The sequence below is a fragment of the Oncorhynchus gorbuscha genome, linkage group LG05 (genome assembly GCF_021184085.1).
Source record: "Oncorhynchus gorbuscha isolate QuinsamMale2020 ecotype Even-year linkage group LG05, OgorEven_v1.0, whole genome shotgun sequence".
Taxonomy (NCBI): domain Eukaryota; kingdom Metazoa; phylum Chordata; class Actinopteri; order Salmoniformes; family Salmonidae; genus Oncorhynchus; species Oncorhynchus gorbuscha.
Window position 1 is genome coordinate 66,036,510 of NC_060177.1, and position 27,593 is coordinate 66,064,102.

General features: G+C 42.9%; 1 protein-coding gene across 2 annotated transcripts in view; it reads right to left on the reverse strand.

Moving 5' to 3' along the window:
* LOC124036315 (tetratricopeptide repeat protein 28-like) overlaps positions 1–27,335 on the reverse strand; it is a 373,393-nt gene extending 346,058 nt beyond the window's left edge. For both annotated transcript variants that reach the window (XM_046350742.1, XM_046350741.1), the window contains exons 1-2: positions 27,028–27,335; positions 24,370–24,669 (exon numbers count right to left, since the gene is read on the reverse strand). In XM_046350742.1, the coding sequence (XP_046206698.1) occupies positions 24,370–24,669; positions 27,028–27,057 (330 nt within the window). In that variant the 5' untranslated portion in view covers positions 27,058–27,335. The remainder of the gene's footprint in view (positions 1–24,369; positions 24,670–27,027) is intronic.
* Positions 27,336–27,593: the final 258 nt, after the last annotated feature.

Here is a 27,593-nt window from a genome sequence, read left to right on the forward strand (position 1 = left end):
TGATGCCTTGGACTGGCTCTGTCCCTCTTTATTGACTTGGGAGGTTCAAACTACTGTCACTAGCTCTTCATAACATTTTCTCTAGTAGACTAGTGCTGTGGACTGTGGCCTCTACGTTCCAGGGATCTTCCTCACACTAATATAATTCCAACCTAAGCATTATTAACCCCCTCCATCTCCGTCAAAAATACCCTCCTTTCCCAATCTGTCCACCATGTCAATGTATTACCTTACCCTGCCAGCCTCACCACAGATGTATCTCCCTGAGTGCTGTGCATGACTACACAAGGATCTCCTCTCCTTTTATTGTGCTTCAGGTTAATATCAAGGATCCCAAGGACTAAAGCGACATAAGATTTGTTATGTTCTCTATGTCAAGGTGAGGGACAGCCACTCATGCTCATTTACAAATGCAAAAACACTTATGGGGTACCAAGGGTGTATTCATGATCCGCAACATCTTAAAACAGTTTTAGTAGAATATCCACTCTAGTGGGGTGGGGGGGTCGATACAGTTACATATCGCAATATTTTTGAGGACAACATTATATTGATTTTTAATTTTTTTTTTATTGCTACCGTAGGTAGCGTTAGATAGCACTAGTCAGCTGTACCTTAGCCAAAACTCTGGTATTTTTCATCCTATAACATGTTCTCCATATTCTTTAAAAAAAAGTGAGCCAACATGTTTTCAGCACTTTTATTTCCATGACTGATCAAAACTCATTTTATCATGCTCTCTCATCTCTCTGCAGCAAACATATAGTGATCAATATGTTTGGAACATGAAATCGCAGTATCGAATCACAATTCATATAGAATCATGAGAATCCCAATACATATCGTATCGGCACCTAAGTATTGTGATCCTATCGTCAATTCCCAGCCCTAATCTACTTGCCTTGTTTGTTATCAGTTACAGTTACAGAAGGACTAGAGCAAATCAATAACAATCATCCCTCACGAGAAATTCATTAAGAATTCTCCTACTAGATATTAATTTCACTAATGGGCCTCTGACTGTTTTATAATACAACAACCTATCTAAGTTCTGGGGGAAACACTAAGTCAGACAACTTCATACGTGTCAAATATGTGCCATATTTTGGTCGACAACATGTAGTGAACACTTTCCAGCGTTAAGATACATGGGATGGGGGTTGTGTAAAACCAGACATTTTTACGGCAAACCCCTGAGGCATGGATGAATATGTTCTGCCATAAGTGTTGCTGAGGGAGATGAGAGCTGTAGAACTGAGGATGCAAATATGCAATTATGTGAAGTACATAGATGAAATCGAATAAACATGCCCGGGCTTAGGCTAAATGGGTAATTTATTCTATTTATGAGAGTCAATGAAAACTGTGGAAGTAATCAAAAGCATTCGGATATGTGATGTATTTATATTTCAATATGTGCTACTGAGCCCCTGCATGAGTGTCAACAAACTTAAAGAGGAAAAAACATGCTGGAACATTAAATGGTAATATCTATGCAACACACTCATTCATATCTTATGGTGCACAGACCCTCATGAGGAGACACAAATCAATGAAATCACACATATTAGTACACAAACAAGTATTTTAACTAAGTAGTACATCTTTGTAAATATCTTAATATAGGCTAAACATTAGCATGTTCAAGTGCATGTAGAAGTATGCATGTGTATGTAGAAGTATGCATGTGTACACACACAAAATGCCTTTCAAAGTGTACCACTCTGTTTATTACAGTCTACTGAAGTAGTTGTAGATGCAGTCCCCCAAAAATACACATTCACACACATACAAACACAATTGCTGGAGGGAAGGGCAGCAGACTGTTGTTTAACCAGAAGTACTAAGTGCTACAATATGGTGGTCTTTGACTCAGAGAGATTGACTCTCTACGTTTCCATGAGAGGTTAAACAACTGTCAGGTATTGCACCACAGAGAGAGAGAGGGCTCTACACCATGTTGCTCTTGATTTAATCAGTTGTGAATGAACCTCTGAGTCACAATACTCCACACTCCAAAAATACACTAAGGTTCCGTGTCTAAAAATTGTGACCCTGTCTATTGAAACAGGTCACTTCCGAGCTTTGTTGACAAACTTCCCAAATGGTTTCCTGTTTTCACTCCCTTGTGCGATATGACTTTCCCAGAACTATGAAGGCCTGTAGCGAAAGCCTCAGGCTTACTTCCCTCCTGAGGTTACTCGTCTAGCATGGCCTTGAGAGGTGGAAATAGGTGAGAAGAGACCTGGAGTGGATTCTGTTCTTGAGAGTTATGACTACAGTACCTCAAATTAACTTCAATTAACTGTTAATAAGAAGAGCAAAGATGTTACCTGGAACAACAGGATTATTCAACATTAAACATCAAGAATTTTGTAAAATTGTCTTATTTTCCCCTTGCCTATATGTTTCCCAGCTCCATCCCTCTCTACCACCATCCCTTCCCCATGATCCACTACTCTCTATTCTATCCCTGTCCCTGAGCCAGTGTGTCGCATGGACTACCAGGAAATGAGCGCCAGGATTGAAATAGACCATGGTGTTGAGACAGAGCTTGGGCAGATGTCTGAATAATGGATGCCAGAAGATCAGCAGCGCCATTGTGCTGAGTGCGACTGCCTCTGTCTACCATGTCAAAGGGGGTTTGCACTAGTGAGCAGTGTAAAAGTCTGCAAGAGAACAAATTGACTGTGTCGCCTTGAGAGGTTTTAGAGGCAGCAGAACAATATTCCTTCTGCTGCAATCTGCAGTCAAGAACATTCCTCGTTTGTCCGACCATCTTTCTGAAAAATGGTTAAGACATTCCATTCCACGGAGGCACGTCCGGGATTGATGATACTCCAGAGAAAACGAAGACCACAGCCTCAGACTTTGACAAAGTCTCTGCTCACAAATGCAACAAACCCAAAAGACCTAACCATGAAAACCAATAACTTTAGGAGCCGAACGTTCAACCAATAAACAATGATTCATATTACTTATTAATTACATCCCAGGGATGCATCTGTGGAAGACTGTCAAGGTAATTGCATGATCGCCTGAAAACTAACTTGCCTTCGGTTGAATACTCAGATTGTATCCATAACCATGCAGAGCATTTGTCAAGCTCACACACATAAACACCACCTGCATTCCATGGTTTGTCAGCTAATATGTCTCCCTTGACACTTCCATGTTGCTGTTGCTGGTGCTTTTTTCTGCAAAACTCATTATGGGGAGAAAGAATTAGAGGCAAATATCTGGGTAAGACACAACAGTGAAGGCACTCAAACAGCTAATTATAATAACCTGACACAAGTGAGTAATTTAGCTGCCTCAAAAAGAGGCACGAGAGAAGCACTTAAGAAGAATGGGTAAGGCTGGAGGCCATTACATAGAGACACATTACAACACAAAATTGAGTTTTTCAGAGCTTTGGACTTAAACACAGAGAGTTCTATATGTTTTCAACTAGAAGTGGAAAGGGGTTAGAACACAGATATCGATACAGCCCAAGAACTAGGTCAACATGAAACCTTTGTATCCTATCTGTCAAAGTGCTACGGATGTGTGTATCACATTAATAAACTATTTATACAGTAATCATCTGTCATGAATCATATATGGCATAACAGTTATCCAATTACAGCTGAATTGTGAACTTAAATGCAGCTCTGGCTCAGCAAAGCAGATCTAGGTCATCCTCTAACTAAAGCCTTATTACATTCCATGTTATGGTTCCACATGAGCACAAATGACGAATTGGCCTTTTCCAGATACTTCATTGATCGCCTCAGAATGGCATAATGACCACTTATTTCTATTTCCTTTATTTATGCACCATTTAACAACCTTGTACTTTACAAACATGCACTTTGTCCAAACTGTAATGCTATTCCGAGGGAAACTGCAAAGCTCTCCTGAATTACGACAACCCTCTCTACCATAGTTGATTGGGTGTTAGAGGGGGTTTGATAACCTAAATAATCACACAAGAGTATGTTAGAGTGAACAAAGAAGATTGACAGGTACGCAGGTAACCAAAGTGGGGGAATGTTTGCAAATGAGTCTTGTCTGGGCTTCCTGAGAGAGTGATACCTGGAAGTCTGACACTCTGAAAATAAATAAGCAGCATGTTCACCCCCACCACACCGTCAACCCCTCCCCATCTCCTCGCTTCCCCTCTTCTCCCTTCCCCTCCTGCTTTTTTGGGGACCGAGTGGCGCAGCGGTCTAAGGCACTATATTGCAGTGCTAGGGGTGTCACTGCATACACGGGTTCGATCCCGGGCTGTATCACAACCGGCTGTGATGGGGAGTCCCATAGGGCGGCGCACAATTGTCCCAGCGTTGTCCGGGTTAGGGGAGGGTTTGGCCGGGGTAGGCTGTCATTGTAAATAAGAATTTGTTTTTAACTGTCTTGTCTAGTTAAATAAACGTTAAATAAAAAATGTAATAAAATGTCCTCTCCTCCCCATCCCTCTTCAGAAAAAGAAACAGGGTGCAAAAGTCATAAGGGAAGTACTTAAAGACATTAACCATGCATCAGCAGAATGTGTCTCAGAGAGTGGGCGCAGCACTCATTGTCCTCCTCACATTAACTCAGCTTGGTTCCTCGACTGTAGATCTGACATGGTTCCTATGCCCGACGGTGAGACTGCCAGGGGAATAGAGGGAAGAGCAGTGTGTTTCTGAACTGTAGAGGAGGATGGGAGTCGAGAGACAGAAGACTATATTATTTCAGCTCTCCTGTTCATCTTGCCATGCTAATGCAGGGTATACAGTATAAAGCAGTCACATAACAATGATAGATTACTAAACATAAACTCATTAATCCCAAACCTCAGCCACTCTCAGTCCATCCCACCTATCACTATAGACCACCCTAATTTGGTTTCCATGTGCCATATATCAATTGTGCTGTGATGTTTTACAAAACATTTAAACCTTTCTAATCGCATATTATCCACAGATTGTGAGCTAAAGATGAAAACCTTTCCTAAATCATCCAACACTGCTATATGTAAGGCTCATTTTAAGTGCATGTTGTGATTTTTCTTTTCACCATTCCTGTACCTGTGACCAGAAACAAGCAACAGTGGCAATAACAGAATAAATTATCTATTGATTGTGTCTTTCCGCAGCAAAATGTACAGAGCTGTGATTGTTGTATGCTCCATATATATACAGTGCCTTGCGAAAGTATTCGGCCCCCTTGAACTTTGCGACCTTTTGCCACATTTCAGGCTTCAAACATAAAGATATAAAACTGTATTTTTTTGTGAAGAATCAACAACAAGTGGGACACAATCATGAAGTGGAACGACATTTATTGGATATTTCAAACTTTTTTAACAAATCAAAAACTGAAAAATTGGGCGTGCAAAATTATTCAGCCCCCTTAAGTTAATACTTTATAGCGCCACCTTTTGCTGCGATTACAGCTGTAAGTCGCTTGGGGTATGTCTCTATCAGTTTTGCACATCGAGAGACTGACATTTTTTCCCATTCCTCCATGCAAAACAGCTCGAGCTCAGTGAGGTTGGATGGAGAGCATTTGTGAACAGCAGTTTTCAGTTCTTTCCACAGATTCTCGATTGGATTCAGGTCTGGACTTTGACTTGGCCATTCTAACACCTGGATATGTTTATTTTTGAACCATTCCATTGTAGATTTTGCTTTATGTTTTGGATCATTGTCTTGTTGGAAGACAAATCTCCATCCCAGTCTCAGGTCTTTAGCAGACTCCTTCAGGTTTTCTTCCAGAATGGTCCTGTATTTGGCTCCATCCATCTTCCCATTAATTTCAACCATCTTCCCTGTCCCTGCTGAAGAAAAGCAGGCCCAAACCATGATGCTGCCACCACCATGTTTGACAGTTTTACACCAAACATAACGTTTTGCATTGTTGCCAAAAAGTTCAATTTTGGTTTCATCTGACCAGAGCACCTTCTTCCACATGTTTGGTGTGTCTCCCAGGTGGCTTGTGGCAAACTTTAAACGACACTTTTTATGGATATCTTTAAGAAATGGCTTTCTTCTTGCCACTCTTCCATAAAGGCCAGATTTGTGCAATATACGACTGATTGTTGTCCTATGGACAGAGTCTCCCACCTCAGCTGTAGATCTCTGCAGTTCAACCAGAGTGATCATGGGCCTCTTGGCTGCATCTCTGATCAGTCTTCTCCTTGTATGAGCTGAAAGTTTAGAGGAACGGCCAGGTCTTGGTAGATTTGCAGTGGTCTGATACTCCTTCCATTTCAATATTCTCGCTTGCACAGTGCTCCTTGGGATGTTTAAAGCTTGGGAAATCTTTTTGTATCCAAATCCGGCTTTAAACTTCTTCACAACAGTATCTCGGACCTGCCTGGTGTGTTCCTTGTTCTTCATGATGCTCTCTGCGCTTTTAACGGACCTCTGAGACTATCACAGTGCAGGTGCATTTATACGGAGACTTGATTACACACAGGTGGATTGTATTTATCATCATTAGTCATTTAGGTCAACATTGGATCATTCAGAGATCCTCACTGAACTTCTGGAGAGAGTTTGCTGCACTGAAAGTAAAGGGGCTGAATAATTTTGCACGCCCAATTTTTCAGTTTTTGATTTGTTAAAAAAGTTTGAAATATCCAATAAATGCCAGTTCCTTTCAGCCAATTTGTATCTTTAATATATGGCAGGCAAACAAGTTACCTAAATTCTACCTTTTCCACTTGCCTCCTCCATTTTTGTGGTAGTGCTGCAATCAGTTGGTTGTAAGTTTGGATTGACCAGATATTCCCATATATTTTCAATAACTGCATGTGTGACATAACTCCTCCCTTTCTATCCATAATATCATTAATAAATATAATACATTTTTTTTAAATATCCATAAAGAATGTTTTTTTATGAATCAGTATATTTGAGTTTAACCATTACATTTGTTGTAATATTTGTTCTATCTTTTCTGGAGGATAAAAGTGAAATTGTAACCAGCTTTGTATGGCCTATTTAAGAAAGGGCGATATTTCAAACAAAATCAAATGTTCAATTAGTAGGAAATGAGAAGTTGTAATCTGTGTGAAGGCAAAAGGCCATTTTTGAACAAAGGATGAGCCTTTCTTAATGATCTACTGGAGATCCATTTTGGGTTTAAGTATAATTTATTTACGAGAGAAGCTTTTAGTGAGAGGTTTAAAGCTTTAATATTTAATCATTTTAGCCCACCAAACTCATATTCATTATAAAAATAGGCACGTTTAATTTTGTCTGGCTTAGCATTTAGCATTTTCTGCTCATATCATTTAAAAAATGAGTCATCTGGAGTAGGCAGTGCCATTAGTAAGTAAGTAGACTGTGATAGGACCAAAGAGTTAATCAATGTGATTTTTCCATAAATAGACAAATATTGACGTCTCCATGGTTGCAGAATTGTATCTATTCTTGCTAACTTACTATTGAAATTAATTGTGGTAAGTTAATTTACAGTTGAAGTCGGAAGTTTACATACACTTAGGTTGGAGTCATTAAAACTCGTTTTTCAACCACTCCACAAATTTCTTGTTATAACCACTCCGCTAGCGGGCTGAAATTCCACAACATATGGTGATCGTTACATAAATAGTCATATTAAACATTCATGAAAATACAACTGTCTCACATGTATTGAAAGCCTAGAATCTTGCTAATCCAACTGCATTGTCAGATTTCAAAAAGGATTTACTGTGAAAGAATACGATGCGATTATCTGAGCCTAGAGCCCCATAAAAAATATAAAAAATGTGACCAGCACAGGCGTAACATAATCACAAGCTGCATTAAAATAAATTGTTTATCTTTGATGATCTTTGTCTGTTTGCAATTCCAATGCTCATTGTAACACAATAAATGATCTTTTGTTTGATAAAATCCATTTTTATCGCCTAACACGAAACATTTTGTGAACCGCTTGTGTCGTGAATTCCGTCTCATTCCATTTTCGATGACACATTCCAGTCATGTTTGGTTTCACTGCAATCAACTGGTTTGTTTGTAACACAATCAAACGTGATGGGCCATTTCGCAGGACATATTGACTGAAAGAAACCGATTTGAAGACAACAAGTCATGACATCATTGTGCACCAATGATTTGCCCGCTGTTTCGTTGATTGACTGTCTTTTAACCCAATGACCACTGATTGTCTTGAAATCTAGCTGGGTTAGATAGCCAATGAGCTAAACTCCAATACGCCATGTTTATGTGTTGCAAGACCAACCCATGTAGTAAGCTTCAGTGTAAAGTGAGTCATTCGCTATTGAAGTTTTATACTGGAAGAAGCTACGCATATTACGCACTGCATTGTTTGGTGAACGTGCAGATTCAGCTGTTTATATATCAATCATTATGGCAACTAAGTCAGGGAAAGCTAAATCTAAGTCTAGATATACAGACGTACACACAATTTTAGAATAAATTGATTGGGAAGGTGAGACAGAGATTGTTGTAGGATGCTTCATTTAGCGATTGTGGAGGAATATTTTTGGAACGGGAGAGGACATCGTTTTAGACAGGTAAGTTCTTATCATGCTAATGCCCTTGTTTGAAATTAATAATATAAAATATTATATGTGATTTTTTCTACATTTAGAAGCAATATATAAACATGTAATGTCATGAAATGTGAGATGTGTGTGTCTGCTGCCCCACCCCAACCCACATGAAATAGCCTATTTGAGGCTGTTGAGGAGAGGGCAAGACCACATCAATGGCCAAAGTGAAATGGAGACAGTAGATACAGCTGTTCTGTTGTAATATAATAAAGACAGTAGATCTAGCTGGTCTGTCATAATATAATTGTCACGCCTTGGTCATTGTATTTTGTGTTTTTGTTATATGTTTGGGTAGGCCAGGGTGTGACATGGGTTTATATGTTGTGTTTCGTATTGGGGTTTGTATTAATTGGGATTGTGTATGATTAGGGGTGTGTCTAGTTAGGCTTGGCTGCCTGAGGTGATTCTCAATTGGAGTCAGGTGATTCTCGTTGTCTCAGATTGGGAACCGTATTTAGGTAGCCTGAGTTCGCGTTGTATTTTGTGGGTGTTTGTTCCTGTCTCTGTGTAGTGTTCACCAGATAGGCTGTAATAGGTTTCACGTTCCGTTTGTTGTTTTTGTATTTATTCAGTTATTTCATGTACCGCGATATATTTCATTAAAGTCATGAGTAACCTACACGCTGCATTTCGGTCTGACTCTCTTCATTCAACAGATGAACGACGTTACAGAAACACCCACCACTCACAGACCGAGCAGTGTATAAACTGGCAGGAGCTAAAGGAGGACGTTATGGACAGCAGAAGCATGGATTATACGACGTGGGAAGAAATCGACAGGTGGGCGGCCGACCCAGAGCGAGTGCAGGAGCCCGCCTGGGATTCGTTTCAGCAGTGCGAAGAGGGCTACAGGCTAATGGAGTCTAAGAGGAAAACACGGCGACGCAGAGCGAAAACCGAAAGTAACGGGGGAGAGTGCAGAGAGAGAGTGGCTGAGTCAGGAGTCAGACCTGAGCCTACTCTCCCTGTTAATTGTGAGGAGCAGCAATATGAGGACTTCTGGTCTTGGGAGATGATATTAGACGCTAAAGGACCCTGGGCGCAGCCGGGAGAATATCGCCGTCCCAAGGATGAAATAGACGCGGCTAAAGCGGAGAGGCGCAGGTATGAGGAGGCAGCACGGCGACGCGGTTGGAAACCGGAAAAACAGCCCAAAAAAATTATTGGGGGGGGCTAGAAGGGAGAATAGTTATGCCAGGTAGGAGACCTGCGCATACTCCCTGTGCTCACCGTTGGGCTAGAGAGACCGGGCAGGCACCGTGTTATGCTATGGAGCGCACGGTGTTTCCAGTGCGGGTGCAGAGCCAGCTGCGGCACATACCAGCCCTTCCTATTGGCCGGGCTAGAGTGGGCATCGAGCCAGGTAAGCTTGGGCAGGCTCGGTGCTCAAGAGCTCCAGTGCGCCTGCACGGTCCGGTCTATCCAGAGCCACCTCTACACACCAGTCCTCCAGTAGCAGCTCCCCGCACCAGGCTTCCTGTGCGTGTCCTCGCGCCAGTACCACCAGTTCCAGCACCACGCACCAGGCCTCCAGTGCGCCTCGCCTGTTCAGCGCAGCCAGAGCCTTTCTCCTCTCCTGCGCTGCCGGAGTCTCCAGTCTGCCCAGCGCCGCCAGTCTGCCCAGCGCCGCCAGTGCTCCCAGTCTGCCCAGCGCCGCCAGTACTCCCAGTCTGCCCAGTGCTCCTAGTCTGCCCAGCGCCGCCAGTGCTCCCAGTCTGCCCAGCGCCGCCAGTCTGCCCAGCGCCGCCAGTGCTCCCAGTCGGCCCAGCGCGGCCAATGCTCCCAGTCGGCCCAGCGCGGCCAGTGCTCCCAGTCTGCCCAGCGCGGCCAGTGCTCCCAGTCTGCCCAGCGCGGCCAGTGCTCCCAGTCTGCCCAACGCCACCAGTCTGCCCAGCGCCGCCAGCGCCGCCAGTCTCCCCAGCGTCGCCAGTCTGCCAGGATCCGCCAGAAGTGCCAGTCTGCCAAGATCTTCTAGATCGGCCAGACAACCTGAATCATCCAGTTCCTCAGCCAGCCAGGATTTACCGGAGCCTACTACCTGCCTGAGCTTCCTCTCAGTACTGAGCTTCCTCTCAGTACTGGGCTTCCTCTCAGTACTGGGCTGCCTCTCAGTACCGGGCTTCCCCTCAGTACCGGGCTTCCCCTCTGTACCGGGCTTCCCCTCAGTACCAGGCTGCCTCTGTCCCGAGCTGCCCCTCTGTCCCGGGCTGCCCCTCTGTCCGGAGATGCCCCTCTGTCCCGAGCTGCCCCTCTGTCCGAGCTGCCCCTCTGTCCCGAGCTGCCCCTCTGTCCCGAGCTGCCCCTCTGTCCCGAGCTGCCCCTCTGTCACGAGCTGCTCTTCAGTTATGTGGGGATCTGGGTGAGGACTATTAGGCCATGGTCGGCGGAGAAGGTGGATGATCCCAGGACGCGAAGGGGAGGAACTAGGACATTTATGGAGTGGGGTCCACGTCCCGAGCCAGAACCGCCACCATGGACAGACGCCCACCCGGACCCTCCCTATGCTCTTGAGGTGCGTCCGGGAGTCCGCACCTTAGGGGGGGGTTCTGTCACGCCTTGGTCATTGTATTTTGTGTTTTTGTTATATGTTTGGGTAGGCCAGGGTGTGACATGGGTTTATATGTTGTGTTTCGTATTGGGGTTTGTATTAATTGGGATTGTGTATGATTAGGGGTGTGTCTAGTTAGGCTTGGCTGCCTGAGGCGATTCTCAATTGGAGTCAGGTGATTCTCGTTGTCTCGGATTGGGAACCGTATTTAGGTAGCCTGAGTTCGCGTTGTATTTTGTGGGTGTTTGTTCCTGTCTCTGTGTAGTGTTCACCAGATAGGCTGTAATAGGTTTCACGTTCCGTTTGTTGTTTTTGTATTTATTCAGTTATTTCATGTACCGCGATATATTTCATTAAAGTCATGAGTAACATACACGCTGCATTTCGGTCTGACTCTCTTCATTCAACAGACGAACGACGTTACAATAATAGAGACAGTAGATCTAGCTGAAATGTCATAATATAATAGAGACAGTAGATCTAGCTGAAATGTCATAATATAAAAGAGACAGTAGATCTAGCAGGTAATAATAATATAATAATATATTCAACCTAATATATTCAACCTTCAACCTTCAACTCTCTCTATATATCTTTTTATTATACCTATTGAAACAGGGCTCATATGTGAAACTATTTTAACTGAACATTTTCTTTCACAGTGACACTGACTCCGAAGGGGAGTCTTATCCGGTGTCCTGTGCGAATTCAAGTATGCTCTCTCTAATTCTCTCTTTCTCTCTCTCGGAGGACCTGAGCCCTAGGACCATGCGTCAGGACTACCTGGCATGATGACTCCTTGTTGCCCCCAGTCCACCTGGCCTTGCCGCTGTTCCAGTTAACTGTTCTGCCTGCGGCTGTGGAACCCTAAACTGTTCATTTTTTACTCTTGAGGTGCTGTCCTGTTGCACCCTCTACAACCACTGTGATCTCCACCCGGCACAGCCAGAAGAGGACTGGATCCTCTCTAGGTTTCTTCCTAGGTTTTTGCCTTTCTAGGGAGTTTTTCCTAGCCACCGTGCTTCTACACCTGCATTGCTTGCTGTTTGGGGTTTTAGGCTGGGGCTATATAAATTGATTTGATTTGATAGAGGACTAAGGGTCTTCCAAATATTGAAAGTGTGTAAATAGTTACCCATGTTATTTTGTAAATGTATATATATATTTTTTTTCCATATATTTTTTAATCAATAATTATATAGATATATATATATATATATATTTGTTTTGTATTTATTTGTTTTTTCTCTATTTTTTGGGGGGTGTGTGTTAGAATACCATTTTGGTATGTTATATATAGTTATTTGTTTCAAAATGTATACCTTCACCAATTTGGCCACTTGGGTACATTTGGGCTACTTGTGTGGGACACCTGGGTGACTTCATGATAAATGTCATGTAGGACACTCATTTTGGAAGTTATCATTCTGAAACATTGGACAGGTACTGTTGCCCTCTTCTTATATGTTTCACTGAAATTGTCCCCATCATCCTATCTGAATATTTGTTTTATCTTGTTCATTTTAAAGATGATGATACAAAAAAATGTCATTGTTTTATCTAAACCAGATCTATTGTGTGTTATTCTCCTACATTCAATTCACATTTACACAAACTTCAGAGTGTTTTCTTTAAAATGGTACCAAGACTATGCGTGTCCTTGGTTCTGTGCCTGAGCTACAGGCTGTTAGATGTGGGTATGTCTTCAGGCGGAAATTGCACAAAGTAGGGGGGAGCTGCAAGAGGTTTTAACAAACTAGAGTTTTGGCAGGTCGGTTAGGACATCTACTTTGTGCATGACACAAGTAATTTTTCCAACAATTGTTCACAGACAGATTATTTCACTTATAATTCACTGTATCCCAATTCCAGTGGGTCAGAAGTTTACATACACTAAGTTGACTGTGCCTTTAAACTGCTTGCAAAATTCCAGAAAATGATGTCATGGCTTTAGAAGCTACCTGATAGGCTAATTTACATCATTTGAGTCAATTGGAGGTGTACCTGTGGATGTATTTCAAGGCCTACCTTCAAACTCAGTGCCTCTTTGCTTGACATCATGGGAAACTCAAAAGAAATCAGCCAAAACCTCAGAAAAACATTTGTAGACCTCCACAAGTCTGGTTCATCCTTGGGACTCATTTCCAAACGACTGAAGGTACCATGTTCATATGTATAAACAATAATACCTAAGGATAAACACCATGGGACCACGCAGCTGTCATACCGCTCAGGAAGGAGACGCGTTCTGTCTCCTAGAGATGAACGTACTTTGGTGCGAAAAGTGCAAATCAATCCCAGAACAACAGCAAAGGACCTTGTGAAGATGCTGGAGGAAACAGGTACAAAAGTATCTATATCCACAGTAAAACGAGTCCTATATCGACAAAACCTGAAAGTTCTCTCAGCAAGGAAGAAGCCACTGCTATAAAACCGCCATAAAAAACCCAGACTACGGTTTGCAACTGGACATGGGGACAAAGATTGTACCTTTTGGAGAAATGAAATCATCCACTCTGGCTTCAATGAAGAGAAAGGGACCCCACTTGATTCCATGCAACGATTTCCTGCAACGATTTCCTGCAACGATTGTCCACTATGCCGACCACACTTACTGCAATGAAACATGGACTGATATTTGGGACTTTTGACCAACGTGTTCAGCCAGCACAGAAGAAGCATGCTATACCCGAGGAAAGTTAATCTAATCCCACTGGCATTTGTGGTAGATCCTACAAAAAAAATAGAAATAGATGGGCTATATTCTATTAGGTCTATAGGTTTTTTGGTAGCCCATTGGTTTTCGTTGCTGTAAATTGAACTCTATGTGTCACACCCTGATTAGTTCCACCTGTCTTTGTGCTTGTCTCCACCCCCCTCCAGGTGTCCCCCATCTTCCCCATTATCTCCAGTGTATTTATACCTGTGTTCTCTGTTTGTCTGACAGTTTGCCTTGTCCGTCAAGCCTACCAGCTATTTTCCCCTTGCTCCAGTCTTTTTCTATAGTTCCTGTTTTCTCGGTTTCGACCATTATATCTGCCCTGTCCCTGAGTCTGCCTGCCGTTCTGTACCTTTTGACTCTGATCTGGATTACTGACCGCTGCCTGCCTTTAAGCTGTCGTTTTGCCTGCCCCGATCTCGTAAAAAACTTTTGTTACTTCAACACTGTCTGCATCTGGTTCTTCCCTAAAATGTGATAATATGTATTAGAAACATGTTTATGGTAGGCTGGCATTGCTTAATTGATTACGTGGGTCGAATTTGTTCCACAGAAGTGTATTGTACCATATCACAACGTGTTGCTGAACTCATGAGCGAGCGGTATGATTTTTCATGTTTGAAGTGTAGACAGCTGTTCATGGCTGCATTTCACTGTAGTAGGCTGTAGGCTACATCTCACTGTAGTAGGCTGTAGGCTACATCTCACTGTAGTAGGCTGTAGGCTACATCCCACTGTAGTAGGCTGTAGGCTACATCTCACTGTAGTAGGCTGTAGGCTGCATCTCACTGTAGTAGACTGTAGGCTACATCTCACTGTAGTAGGCTGTAGGCTACATCTTACTGTAGTAGGGCTGTAGGCTACATCTCACTGTAGTAGGCTGTAGGCTACATCTCACTGTAGTAGACTGTAGGCTACATCTCACTGTAGTAGGCTGTAGGCTACATCTCACTGTAGTAGGCTGTAGGCTACATCTCACTGTAGTAGGCTGTAGGCTACATCTCACTGTAGTAGGCTGTAGGCTACATCTCACTGTAGTAGGCTGTAGGCTACATCTCACTGTAGTAGGCTGTAGGCTACATCTCACTGTAGTAGACTGTAGGCTACATCTCACTGTAGTAGGCTGTAGGCTACATCTCACTGTAGTAGGCTGTAGGCTACATCTCACTGTAGTAGACTGTAGGCTACATATCACTGTAGTAGACTGTAGGCTACATCTCACTGTAGTAGACTGTAGGCTACATATCACTGTAGTAGACTGTAGGCTACATCTCACTGTAGTAGACTGTAGGCTACATCTCACTGTAGTAGGCTGTAGGCTACATATCACTGTAGTAGACTGTAGGCTACATCTCACTGTAGTAGGCTGTAGGCTACATCTCACTGTAGTAGGCTGTAGGCTACATTTCACTGTAGTAGGCTGTAGGCTGCATCTCACTGTAGTAGACTGTAGGCTACATCTCACTGTAGTAGGCTGTAGGCTACATCTTACTGTAGTAGGGCTGTAGGCTACATCTCACTGTAGTAGGCTGTAGGCTACATCTCACTGTAGTAGACTGTAGGCTACATCTCACTGTAGTAGGCTGTAGGCTACATCTCACTGTAGTAGGCTGTAGGCTACATCTCACTGTAGTAGGCTGTAGGCTACATCTCACTGTAGTAGGCTGTAGGCTACATCTCACTGTAGTAGGCTGTAGGCTACATCTCACTGTAGTAGGCTGTAGGCTACATCTCACTGTAGTAGACTGTAGGCTACATCTCACTGTAGTAGGCTGTAGGCTACATCTCACTGTAGTAGGCTGTAGGCTACATCTCACTGTAGTAGACTGTAGGCTACATATCACTGTAGTAGACTGTAGGCTACATCTCACTGTAGTAGACTGTAGGCTACATATCACTGTAGTAGACTGTAGGCTACATCTCACTGTAGTAGACTGTAGGCTACATCTCACTGTAGTAGGCTGTAGGCTACATATCACTGTAGTAGGCTGTAGGCTACATCTCACTGTAGTAGACTGTAGGCTACATATCACTGTAGTAGACTGTAGGCTACATCTCACTGTAGTAGACTGTAGGCTACATCTCACTGTAGTAGACTGTAGGCTACATCTCACTGTAGTAGGCTGTAGGCTACATCTCACTGTAGTAGGCTGTAGGCTACATCTCACTGTAGTAGACTGTAGGCTACATATCACTGTAGTAGACTGTAGGCTACATCTCACTGTAGTAGACTGTAGGCTACATCTCACTGTAGTAGGCTGTAGGCTACATATCACTGTAGTAGGCTGTAGGCTACATCTCACTGTAGTAGACTGTAGGCTACATATCACTGTAGTAGACTGTAGGCTACATCTCACTGTAGTAGACTGTAGGCTACATCTCACAGTAGTAGGCTGTAGGCTGTGTTTTGGTTATTTGGATCTCCATTCGCCTTTCGTTTAGTGTGTTTGTTTACTGTTAATGTAACTAGCCTCAATATAGATTGTCATGCCTTTATCGATTTCTGATATTTAGTTTTCTAGGCCTACTTGGTACCACTGTTTTGTTCTGTTCACATTCATTCGCATTCACAGCTGTGTCGGTATTCCAAGACAAACTGCTATTCAGTATGCATGAATAACTTGGCTACTACTTTCAGCATTTAGTTTGCATTATTTTGGTAAGACAGCTGTGTGTACAGCTGCATTGAATTCACATAGGCTGTCTGCAATAGGGTAATTGCTCTATCTAGCTTGTTGCCTATATTCATTACCAACACAGCCTAGCTGTAGGGTGCTGTCCATTGTGCTGATACAGCGCAGCAGAGAGAGGCTACGGATTTCAAAAGCACTCAATGATCTGGGAGTCTCGGCATTTGAACATTATGTTTACTGTGGTGTAGTGTGATTATATAACAGAGTTCAATATAATTCCAATGCAAAAAACCCCCAAAATGTTTCCCCCTCGCCGATTTCAACTACCCCTTTAGTCACTTTATCCTGGCACCGGATCAGCCTGAGAGGAAGGGTCAACACGGCAAGAAAAGGGAGTATGAGAGGGATCCAGGGAGCTAGAAGGACTGGGAACAGGTTCCTTCCTAAAATACTCTATGTATCACTGCCTGTAACACTGTCCCACTGTCAGAGGCAGGCCATTATGCCACAAGCACTGCACTGCAATTAGAAGCATTTCTCTTGATTTCAACAGTTCTGGTCAAATAGTAGCCAACAAAAATATATTGTTTCCTGCACTGAATACATTGTTCTCTCGTCTGTCCAATTTTGTGTAGACTTACAATGTTTCATAGCTTCTTAACCTACAGAATAGCTGTATGTGAAGGACTGAGAATGCTCTCTGAAATGAAAAGGTAAAGCCCCACCTGATATCAGTTGATTCTTGAAAAACTCTAAGCTCCTTTTTAAGTGACCGGAGATCAAGCTACTCATAAGCTCTTCTCTGCCATAGGACTGAACAGATTCTGCTCAGGATGACGTCAGCTCCCTGCTCTGACTCATCCATCCCCTCTGGACAGTCCAGTCTCAGACAGCTGTGGGGTGGCTGAAAGGTCATCACACATACTACGTCAAATCACATGACATCATCTGACATAAAATCCTTCCACTCTGAAAAGTGGTGAGCGTCAGAAAGCCCCCGTGGAGTCAAACACTTGTGATTTATTTCATTCATACATCAACCATGTCCAATTTTCGAATTCCCTCGCCTTTTTCAAAAGGTGATGTAACTAGTCTGGTCAGTGAAGACAAAACCAGACAGACAGGGAAGTGGCGCAGAGGAACAGGGGAAGGAGAGGTGATGAGATAGGGACTTTCAGACAGAAGGGCATGCAGACAGACATACTGATAAAACACAAACACAGAAAACATGCAGTACTGCAGTACAGAATTGAAATAACAGACTTAGTGTGTGGTTAGAGCTTCATCTCACCCAACATAAACATTCATATTCTGCTCAACTTTATTCTGCTCAATGTATAGAGTCCTATAGACACACATGGCCCTCCACAGCAAAGAGCAGCACTAAGCTGGTCCACTTTTTCCAGACAGATAATTCTAGGTTTGTACCCACTAGCGCCGACCCTCTGTCGGTCCTGCTTTCTCTGACCTGTAATTACATGCCATTCATTTGATTGTTCATTAGTTCAACCCTCGCCTCGGCACAGCCAAACAGGAACCCCCTTATTAGTGGTTCATGACTCCTCTATCTCCGTGCCGGGCTTTGGGCAGGGGTGGAAAAAAGCTGTGCGTAGCGGAGGAGTAGTGGGTGGCGGTACCGAGAAATGGGGAGGGAGGGGTGAGGCGGGGAGAGATGTTGAGCAATGGGAGTAGGAGAGGGGAGATCTTGTTTTAACTCTTTGCCCTGGCACTGCGACAGGAAATCCAGGCCTGCACTGGGGCAAACAAGGGAAATGATGTCATGGTCTGGCTGGAACTTACAGTAGATTGAATAGTTCCCCTTTTTTTCCCACATTTACTCAACGTTAAAAAAAGTATAAATATAGATTTTGCCTAAGCACCAATGTTTTTTTCCCTCTACAGGAAAACATCCAGTTACTCAAACTACAACAGGATGCTCAGAACAGGTGCAGGAGGAAACCAGCAAACAAAGCACTGTTCACAATCCTAGAGAAACAGACAGTCCTTCCAAGTAATTCCAAAATATTCCCCAAAGCGAACGGATCCACACTGGAACTACAATAGGGCTGGCACAATTACAGTATAATCATGTAACCGACAGCTATGGATGAATACAGTTACAAAAATAAAATAACCGTCAAATTGATGTGGAACGAACAGCTGACTGAAGGCAAGATGGGTGCAGTTGAGTCTGTTAAGAGTCCATGTTATGGCAGAAACAAAGTGATGAAACCTTGTTGCTCCTTGCTGAAAGGAACAAACAAGTCTTCGGTTGCACATAGAAATAGAATGAATAGAACAGGCTTGGAACCTCTAACCCTGGCAATTGACTCTTCGCTAAGTCCCACCCTAGAATTTTGGGCAACCAATCGCAGTGCTCCAATGGATAGTAACCGTCGTTAAGTCCGACACCACAGACAAGCTCACTTTTAAATCACATCCAAGCCAATGGGGGATATGGCGCAAATTGATAAATAATTTAACAGTGCACCAGCAGAACTTGCTACTGTGATTCCTGAAATACAGAGCCTGTTAATGAAGAATTTTTCGAATCCTAAAATGATACTTTTGATACATTGTTTGCTAGCTCAGCTGGTTAGCTAGCTCTTAGCTGAAGAACGTTCAACTCCGTTCTCATGAGCATTGTGCGAGTAACCGAAAAGTCTCTGATTTGAATCTCTGAGCCGACAATGTGGAAAAATCTGCCCCCTTGAGCAAAGCAGTTAATCACCAACAACAACTGCTTCCTGGGTGTCAATGACATGGAAGTCAATTAAGGCACCCCCCCCACACCTCTCTGATTCAGAGGTGGGTTAAATGCAGAAGACGTATTTCAGTTGAATGCATTCAGTTCTGCAACTAACTAGGTATCCCCCTTCCCTTTCTTATATTGAGGCGGAGTTGAGTATTGATAACTGGTCTTGTGATTTGCTAGCAATAACATTGAGTCACCATCAGTCGATACTTGTAAAAATGTTCATTCTGAAAAAGCTTAAATCACAGGAAGTTGGTGGCACCTTAATTGGGGAGGACGGGCTCATGGTAATGCCTGGAGTGGAATTCGTGGAATGGTATCAAATAAATTCCATTTACTCCATTCCAGCCATTATTATGAGCTTTCAGCAGCCTCCACTGGCTTAAATGTACCTATGTTTGTCCTGTTCAACTGTGGTCCTTCTGCAGGTTTTTCATTAAAACTTTGATCAAATTCAACCACTGACTTTTTCCTAATTTGTGTTGCTCAACTCAGCACGAATGAGCTTATGCCAATTGAATCTCAGCTTGCATAGTACGTCAAGGCCGCTACGTCTCCAGTTTAACAAAACAAATGGGGAAAAAAGTTGGTGGTTGTGTTCGATAAAGGTTTTTATTAAAAGTATGAATTTAAGCACCACGGAAGGACCACAGACAAACATAGACCTGTACAGGTAAGCATTTTAAGAATTGACATTTTTACAAGTATCGACTGATGGTGACACAATGTTGTTGCTAGCAAATCACACGACCAGTTATCAATACTCAACTCCGCCTCGATATAAGAGAACAGGGTTGAGCGTTCCTCAGCTAGTTAGCTCTAAGTATCATTGACCCCCAAACATTGCTAAAGCTAGCTAGCCACTTCATAAAACTTGTTTTTTTCTAAATGTATGTTATATAGCTAAGTTAGCAATGTTATGAATACAATTCCCATTTGCTGTCGACATCAGGATATGATTTGAGAGCACTAGTTTGCTCCAAAGCGGTTATAGCTTTGACTGCATTCTGACAGTGAATTCAGAGCCATTCAGTGGCTAGCTACACTACAAACATATTTTATCAGGTTCCCGTGAAGCAATTGTAATGACAGTCCACCACAATATACTCAACAGTTTCCTAATTGGCAACGGCTAGTCTGTGTTAAATGTCATTGTATATTAGAAACACAGTTTCAAATCATTGTGAGGGGATTTTGCCAATGGTTGAATGGGGAATTGGGCTTCCCGGGACAATGTTGTCTGAGGTTGCAACAGTACCCAAGGGAGGCGGGGTTAGTGAAGGGTAAATTTGTTCTGTAAATGGGTACACTCGCAGTGGCTGCTTGCTATTGTGATTTCATAGTTTCCATGGTAATATAGTTGTTCACTCAAAATATTTCTTGCTATTGGAACGGTTATTATGGTTACCAAAATTCTATGACCGTCACAGCCTTTTCTACTACTATACAGACACACTAAAACCCTACCCAGTGTGTTAAGGTATGTATAACTACTGCAGCTCTCTGCCCCACAGCTACAGTACTGTGTGTGAAAATACTGGGACAGGTATCCCCTGTGAGTGAAATAAATATTTCAGTCTGGGAGATTGAAAGCGAGAAGAAAGGAGTGGGAGCTACATGTTTAATGATTATCCTGGTGACATCCAAAGTCAATTGTTTTATTCTTCACACACACTGAGATCAGATGAGTACTGGTTTAACAGACTGTCATGTCAGAAGGGCTGGATTATACCCTGCACTGGCGCTTTCTCTTTCACATGAAAAGCAGAGCGGCGTTGAGAGGGCGAGGGGTGAGGCGTTAAAATCGTTCCTTCATATTCCTTGTAGCATCAACAGGCAGTGTCATCACCCAACGGTGTTGAACAAAAACGCTGTGCCTTGTCAGGGTGACAGCATGGTGACAGTGGCTACTCCTCATACTGCATAATTACTGATGTGCTGCTGTAATTAAAGTCCCCCGTCACAGTCCTCATAGCCCTCCACTCTGTCCCCACACACTGACCTTTACCAACGCAAACACCGGCTCATTGTCTCAGCTCACCCTATACATCTTCCACAGGGATACAGATAAATGTCTGTGTGTATGCGCACGTCCAAGTGTGCGTGCATATACAGTATGATCGGGTTTATGTATGCCAATACCATAAACCTCAACTTCAGCACAAGTACCAATCAAATGTTCTCCTTCCAACTGACAAGCTGGTGTGTTGTCATTGTGAATTCAAGCCCTTTAGGTTGGAGGAGATTGAAGACCGTCGATGGGCAGATCATACCGCATAATGATGCAGAAGATGGAGTTGGATCCCCTTGACACAGAGCACTGCCACTCTACCTCTGCTTTCCTTTGAGCTTTCAGTCCTGTCTGTCAGTCATCAGTAGAGCAGACAGCCTGAGACAGGGAGTGGAGGAGTGATGCTGCAGAGGGCTGCGATTTGTTTAACGTGTCACTGAAGCAGCAGTGTTGTCTGTGAAGGGCCAGATGGAGAGGAGTTGTGGCTGTGGGCAGCATGCCAGTTGTGAAGACACTCTGACACTCCTACAGTGCTCTAACAACAACAGTGCATGAGCAACGGGTCACAAAGTACTAACTTACAACTACAGCTGTGCGGTTTCGACCTTTTCATAGGCACACACACACACAGTATTTAATCTTAAAGTGTAGATGGGGGTTCAAGAGTGTGACAGCATTCCATTTGCAAAGAATGAAGCCTGGGGAGTCAAAAATGGAGTCACACTAACACACATTCATACAAATGGTTTCTCTTTCTCACTTAAAGAGAAGCGCACACACACACACGCATACATTTATGCCACTTGTCTACTGAATGACACTTCATTTTGTTCTATTTTCAGCCTCTTTGCATTCTGTGGGAGGGTGAAGGACAGAGGGCCTAAAGCTGTCTCAGGTCATTACGCCACATATTTTCTCTTTTCTTTCAGAGAGAAAGAAAGAAAAAGCTTTGGCGCTTTACAACAGCGGGATAAAACTGACGGGTTAGACAGGGCTTCCTCTATGAGCAGATCGGAGTGCTGCCTGGCTATGGGCTTCCAGAAGCCGGGCTGCTCAGCAGTGCGTGCGGCGGTGGGGTGGGTGCAGCCGAGCCTGTCACAACCTGACGGGCCCATCCAGAGGTGCAGCCATGGTGAGGGATGATTGATGATAAACATGTACTCACACAGGATCTAAATGCCAGCACGCTCCTGTGATTTAATCCCCCCTCCCTCATCAAACACACAGCCTTTACGGATTGATCTTATGCCTGTGTAAACCAAACCCCCTCTCCTCTCGCTCCCTAAAGCCAATGACAAGAGTGTGAGAAGGACTGCCATTATAATAGTCACAATCCATTTAGGTCTTCTAGACTGGTTAGTAACCGAGGTTAAGAAAAGGTGCATTACTTATTGATTACTTCATTAGGCCATGATCAGCTCTGTCATTCCACTCAAGCATATATACCAATTTGAGACCAGCTATGGTCGTAATTGATTATTACCACATGTGTAACAAATAGACCTAGGCAAGCCAGTATTTCATGCAACTCACTGCTGAAGAATTTAAGGCTGAGTTATATATTTTTTCTTTATTTTCTTTGTCTGTACCAGACCAGAGGAACATTACCCTTGATCTTTCTTTATGCAATCATTATAGAATTAAAAATGTACCATCACTACTCAATCATCCATAACTAGATAGGAGGGAGTCATTACACTTTTTTTCTCACCAATTGGCAAGATAACATAGAACAAATGTATTTTGTATTTAATTAATGTAATGTCTATTTCCTCATTAATTAGAGCACTTTGGTGAAATTGCTACAGTTCCCATGTAGGCCTGACTGGGAAGAATCTCAGAGCCTTGTACTGTACAATGGCTCTGAAGAATATGTGACAAGACTGTCTCCTAGTGGTGATCAGGCAGAGGATCAAATTCAACCACTGCTTGAGTGACTCACACCTGACCAAAAAGACTGATCCTTGACAATCAGATCTGGGACTAGACAGAAGCCGCAGTGTTGTAGTGCAAGCAGAAGCTAACCAAAGCATCAGCTATAACATTGTGTGTAATAGGCTAGACTGTGTGCAATAATCTGGCTCTGGATTAACCATCCCCCAATCAGAGACCACAAAGAGGTCATTGTGCTGGCCTATCAAAAAGAGAGAGGGGAGAGATTTTGGCGATGGTTTTCGAGTGCAGCTTGCAGGCCTGTTCTCTGTCTGAATAGTTATTTCACACTGTTTATTTAGATGCAGTGATGTATTGTGATTTATCTGACATCAGAGCCACCACAATGTTCCTTCGCCTCTTCCATACCATTCCCACCCTAGTCATCAACGCCCACCGTGGAAATTGCTTTGACGCTGCTGGACTCTGTTCAATAAAAATCAGTACTCAGAGATTTACGGACGAGAACAATGCATCAAAAAAAATTGCCATGAGAATGTGTTGGAGAATTGATTGATACAATCAATATGATAAATCAATGTTTACTTTGTGAAACAAAAATAGACTTACCTGGATATCAATCAAATACTTCCCTTGACCTCAGTCAGGTGAGCTGTGACCTGTGACTTCAGATGAGCTGAGATGAGCATTACAAATCAATCACACACACACACACACCCAAACAAATTAATGTACACCCTTAAACACACACACACACACACACTAAAGACACAGCTTAAATACAGCTCTTTCTGCCTAATCATTCAGCCAAGACGCAAGTTGGGTGCTGAGAGGATTGGCACCCTACTCAGCCTCTGTGGGTGAGCAATGTGAAATCTATGGTAGGTCAAACCACATGCCCCAGACAATACCACAGATAAGACCTAGCAAATATTCTACCTTACCTTCCTCAACCTTACATTGATCAACTCCGCTTATGCACAATCAAAACGAGCAAAGCAAATTAATTATTCAGCAAGCTATTGCACATAGGTCCTAATACCAAGTGGACGTCCATTCATGTAACTCAGACTTGCACTAGTCTCCCATAAATCTTCAGTTCATGTGCAGATCTTAAAACCCATAAACAGTACATGTGTAATACAAAACCATGCACTGTTCTGTTTTGGAGTGAATTTAGCTGTGTTTCTGTTCTCACAAGTCCTCTTGTCCCATGTTTGAGGTTAAGATGCAGTGGGTGGTTCAGACAGAGTCACCTTGGGCCACTTGGGGTTGAGTAGACAGGCCTTGACAGCGTCGTCCAGGGCAGCCTGGTAGCATCCCAGTTTGTGAAAGGCTGCTGAGCGGTTGCTGTAGAGGATGCAGTTCTGTGGGTCGGCTCGCAGGGCGTCGCCATAGAGACTCAAGGCAGCCTGGAAGTCGCCGCGTTGGCATGCCTCGTTGCTCTGCTGAACTCTCTCCATGAACTCTTCCTTGCTGAGGCCACATCTGCCCCCTTCCTCTTCACCCACAAGCCGTGCCGCACTGCCAACTGTCCGGGAGCCGAAGATCAAAAACTGGAGATAGAGGGCAATGAGGTGGAGAAGTTCCATAATTAGGCAGGTCAAAAGGACTGCAAAGTGAAATCATTAAATACAATTTAAAGACGGAGATGAGAGCAGAAATGTTTTCTGCTTTTACAAATTCTTTGGGGTTTAATTTAAACACTAAGAGAGAGCTTGTCCTATCATTGATTCAGCAAATTTCAAAGCCATGTTGGCAAACCGGCAAAACCCCCTGACTCATGAAATAGACAAAGACAATACCTTCAGGCAGTTGTTCACAATAAAACAACTAAAGACTTAGAATTACTCCAGTAACATTGCAGACCCCAAAAATACAGCTTTGTTTCTTTCAAACTATTTAGGAAGTCTTAGAAAATGACTGGTTTTGAAATTTTGTGTCAGCTGACCAGAGATGCTTTGTTAAATACATTATTCAATGAAAAAACTCTAGATTGTCAATCTGATGGAGCCGCTTCCACAATACCTCATTCATACCACACCTCCTCCAGCTGAATTCTGGGATAGGACAGAGCAGCAGTCAGCATGGCTGGTAATTACTTCCAGAGGGTGAGAGAGTGAAAGGGGAAGATAGGAGAGGAAGGATAGACGTTGGCTATGACTGAACTACATTCAACATCACACTATTGTGGAAAGCATTAACTGAACAACAATCAACATCACACTATTGTGGAAAGTGTGGTTTTGTCATTCCTCACTTTGCATCCTTCTGCAAAATGTTAATCACGATAATTACAGCATCAGTTAGGGCAGTAAAAATGTATGAAGCTCAGATCTGGACAACCTGTACGCTAACTACTGTCCTCTGTTAAATGTCCTCCTTCTGAGTGTTACAACTGGAGTGAAAGCATGTTGTAGTAGGATAAATAATGGGATTGGGGTAAATTTAGGCTAAGTGGGAGTGTGCATACAGTAGCTGGTGCAGCCACCCACTGGTAAGAGTTGTTTATGATCTAAGAATGCACATCAACCAATGGTGAATAACAGACTGGGGCCTAGTATGGTTTGGGGGCTGTTTTGTTGCTGTTCAGTGCATGTGTTTGTCATTGCATTTGTGTTGTGAGCTTGTGCATGCAAGCTTTTCTCTGGGTGTCTGAAAGGGGTGGAACACTGGAAGCAGAGTCAATTTTAAACACTTACCCATCATCATCTGAGACAATTTTGCCTGTTTGTTATCAAAATGAATATACTGATGATATACCATTGGCCGTCATTGTATTCTTATTAACCACTTTCAACACAATCTAAATTTGCTAATGGATGTGTGATTGAAGGTCCCCTCTATGATCTAGACTAGGGTACGTTCTGGTCTCTGGCCCAACACATCCTGGGGTATCTGTGTAGGCACTGCACTGGACAGGAAGGGTGGAGAGTGAGGGAGAGAGTGCTGTGATAATGAGAGCCTAGACAACTAGGGGTCCCTATAGACCAGTTGGATAAAGCTCCCTAACATGTCATTCCCAAAGGACTGCAGAACAGAATGAAGGAACACATACAGGCTACTCACACTAGTGGACCACCACACAGGGTCTGTTCAGAAAGCTATTCAGATATTGAACTCATGGTGAGTAAGACGGACACCTCCACCAGTGTGGTAGTTTATGCCTTCACACCAAAATGAAAACATGTCAAAAGCCAACGATTACATGATCTGCAACAAATTGAGGGCATGAAAACTGGAGGGAATAAGAATCGTTAATGCATCCATCTAAAAATCTAACTGAATTTTGAGGTGCTTAGCAAATCCCTTAGCCATGAAATGTTGCATGTGGTTCACCAGGACTCTGTATTTACATAGCAATATAATTGAAATATATACATACAGTGTGGCTGCACAGTGTTAGGCTACTGTAAATATATACATCTATTATTATTACAACTGTCTGAACTGACTTCTAAATCAACTCACAATAACTGTGCAAAAATGTAAACACAATGTAAAAAAGTAGTCGTTTTAACAATGTTTCCCTGCACCTTTTCACCATTGTAATAACTTAGTAACAATGTTTCCCTGCATTGTTTGAGTTTGAGTTTATTTTATTTTTACAGGGACAGTGCACATTGTAGTTACATAATGTCTCGAAATTTGATTTTCAGCATTAATAGCGTCATCCAGAATGTTGTTCGGGACCATTGTGAGCATTGACACTGCATCCTTTTGGTTATAAACTGACTCTTGTCGACTCATTTCATCCGTAGCCTAAGCATGAAAAATATTTGCAGTGACCATATTCAGTCGACAGTGCAATAGTAAATGTGATAGCTATTTGACAACTATTCACTAACAAAATGTACCAATATGGTATATCTTTGTAAGTCATGTGACTTTCTAGCAGTTTTTGTGCTCTGTACCTTTTCCTTAAAAGTTGCTTGCTTCTCCATCCTGTGTGTTTGTAGGCTACTTGTCTTCTGCAGCAGGCTTCTATGATCCCATGATAAAAGTCACTAAATACAATGCCAGTGTATTCTTCAATACGTCTTCCAATTGTTTCCGAAGGTTGTCGGGTAGTCGAGAAACTGTAAAAATATTACGTCAAAAGTATTTTTTGGAGTTCTATAGAAACTTTTCTCAAGGATAGTGCGCCATGTTGTCAAAACGTTTTTATTTTTTTCCTTGCCTTTTCCCCTGTTGCCATAGCGGATTTCTGTGCTGCAAACGTATCTCGAGACAGTTTACTGCAGTCTACCTCGTGACATCAGAGGGGCGTTAACCTATATTTTCATTATTCCCTACACCTGTGTTTTTAGTGGTTTAATGTGTAGTATTTATTATAATCCCAAAAAATTGATCTTGAAATTCATATAAAGAGTCTTCAACACAGTGGAATGTCAATTCTTGCTTTTCTCCCGTGAGACCCTGATTGGAAATGCTCTTTGAGAGACAGATTATTTTCCATGGCCCCCAACGCTTGTCTTGA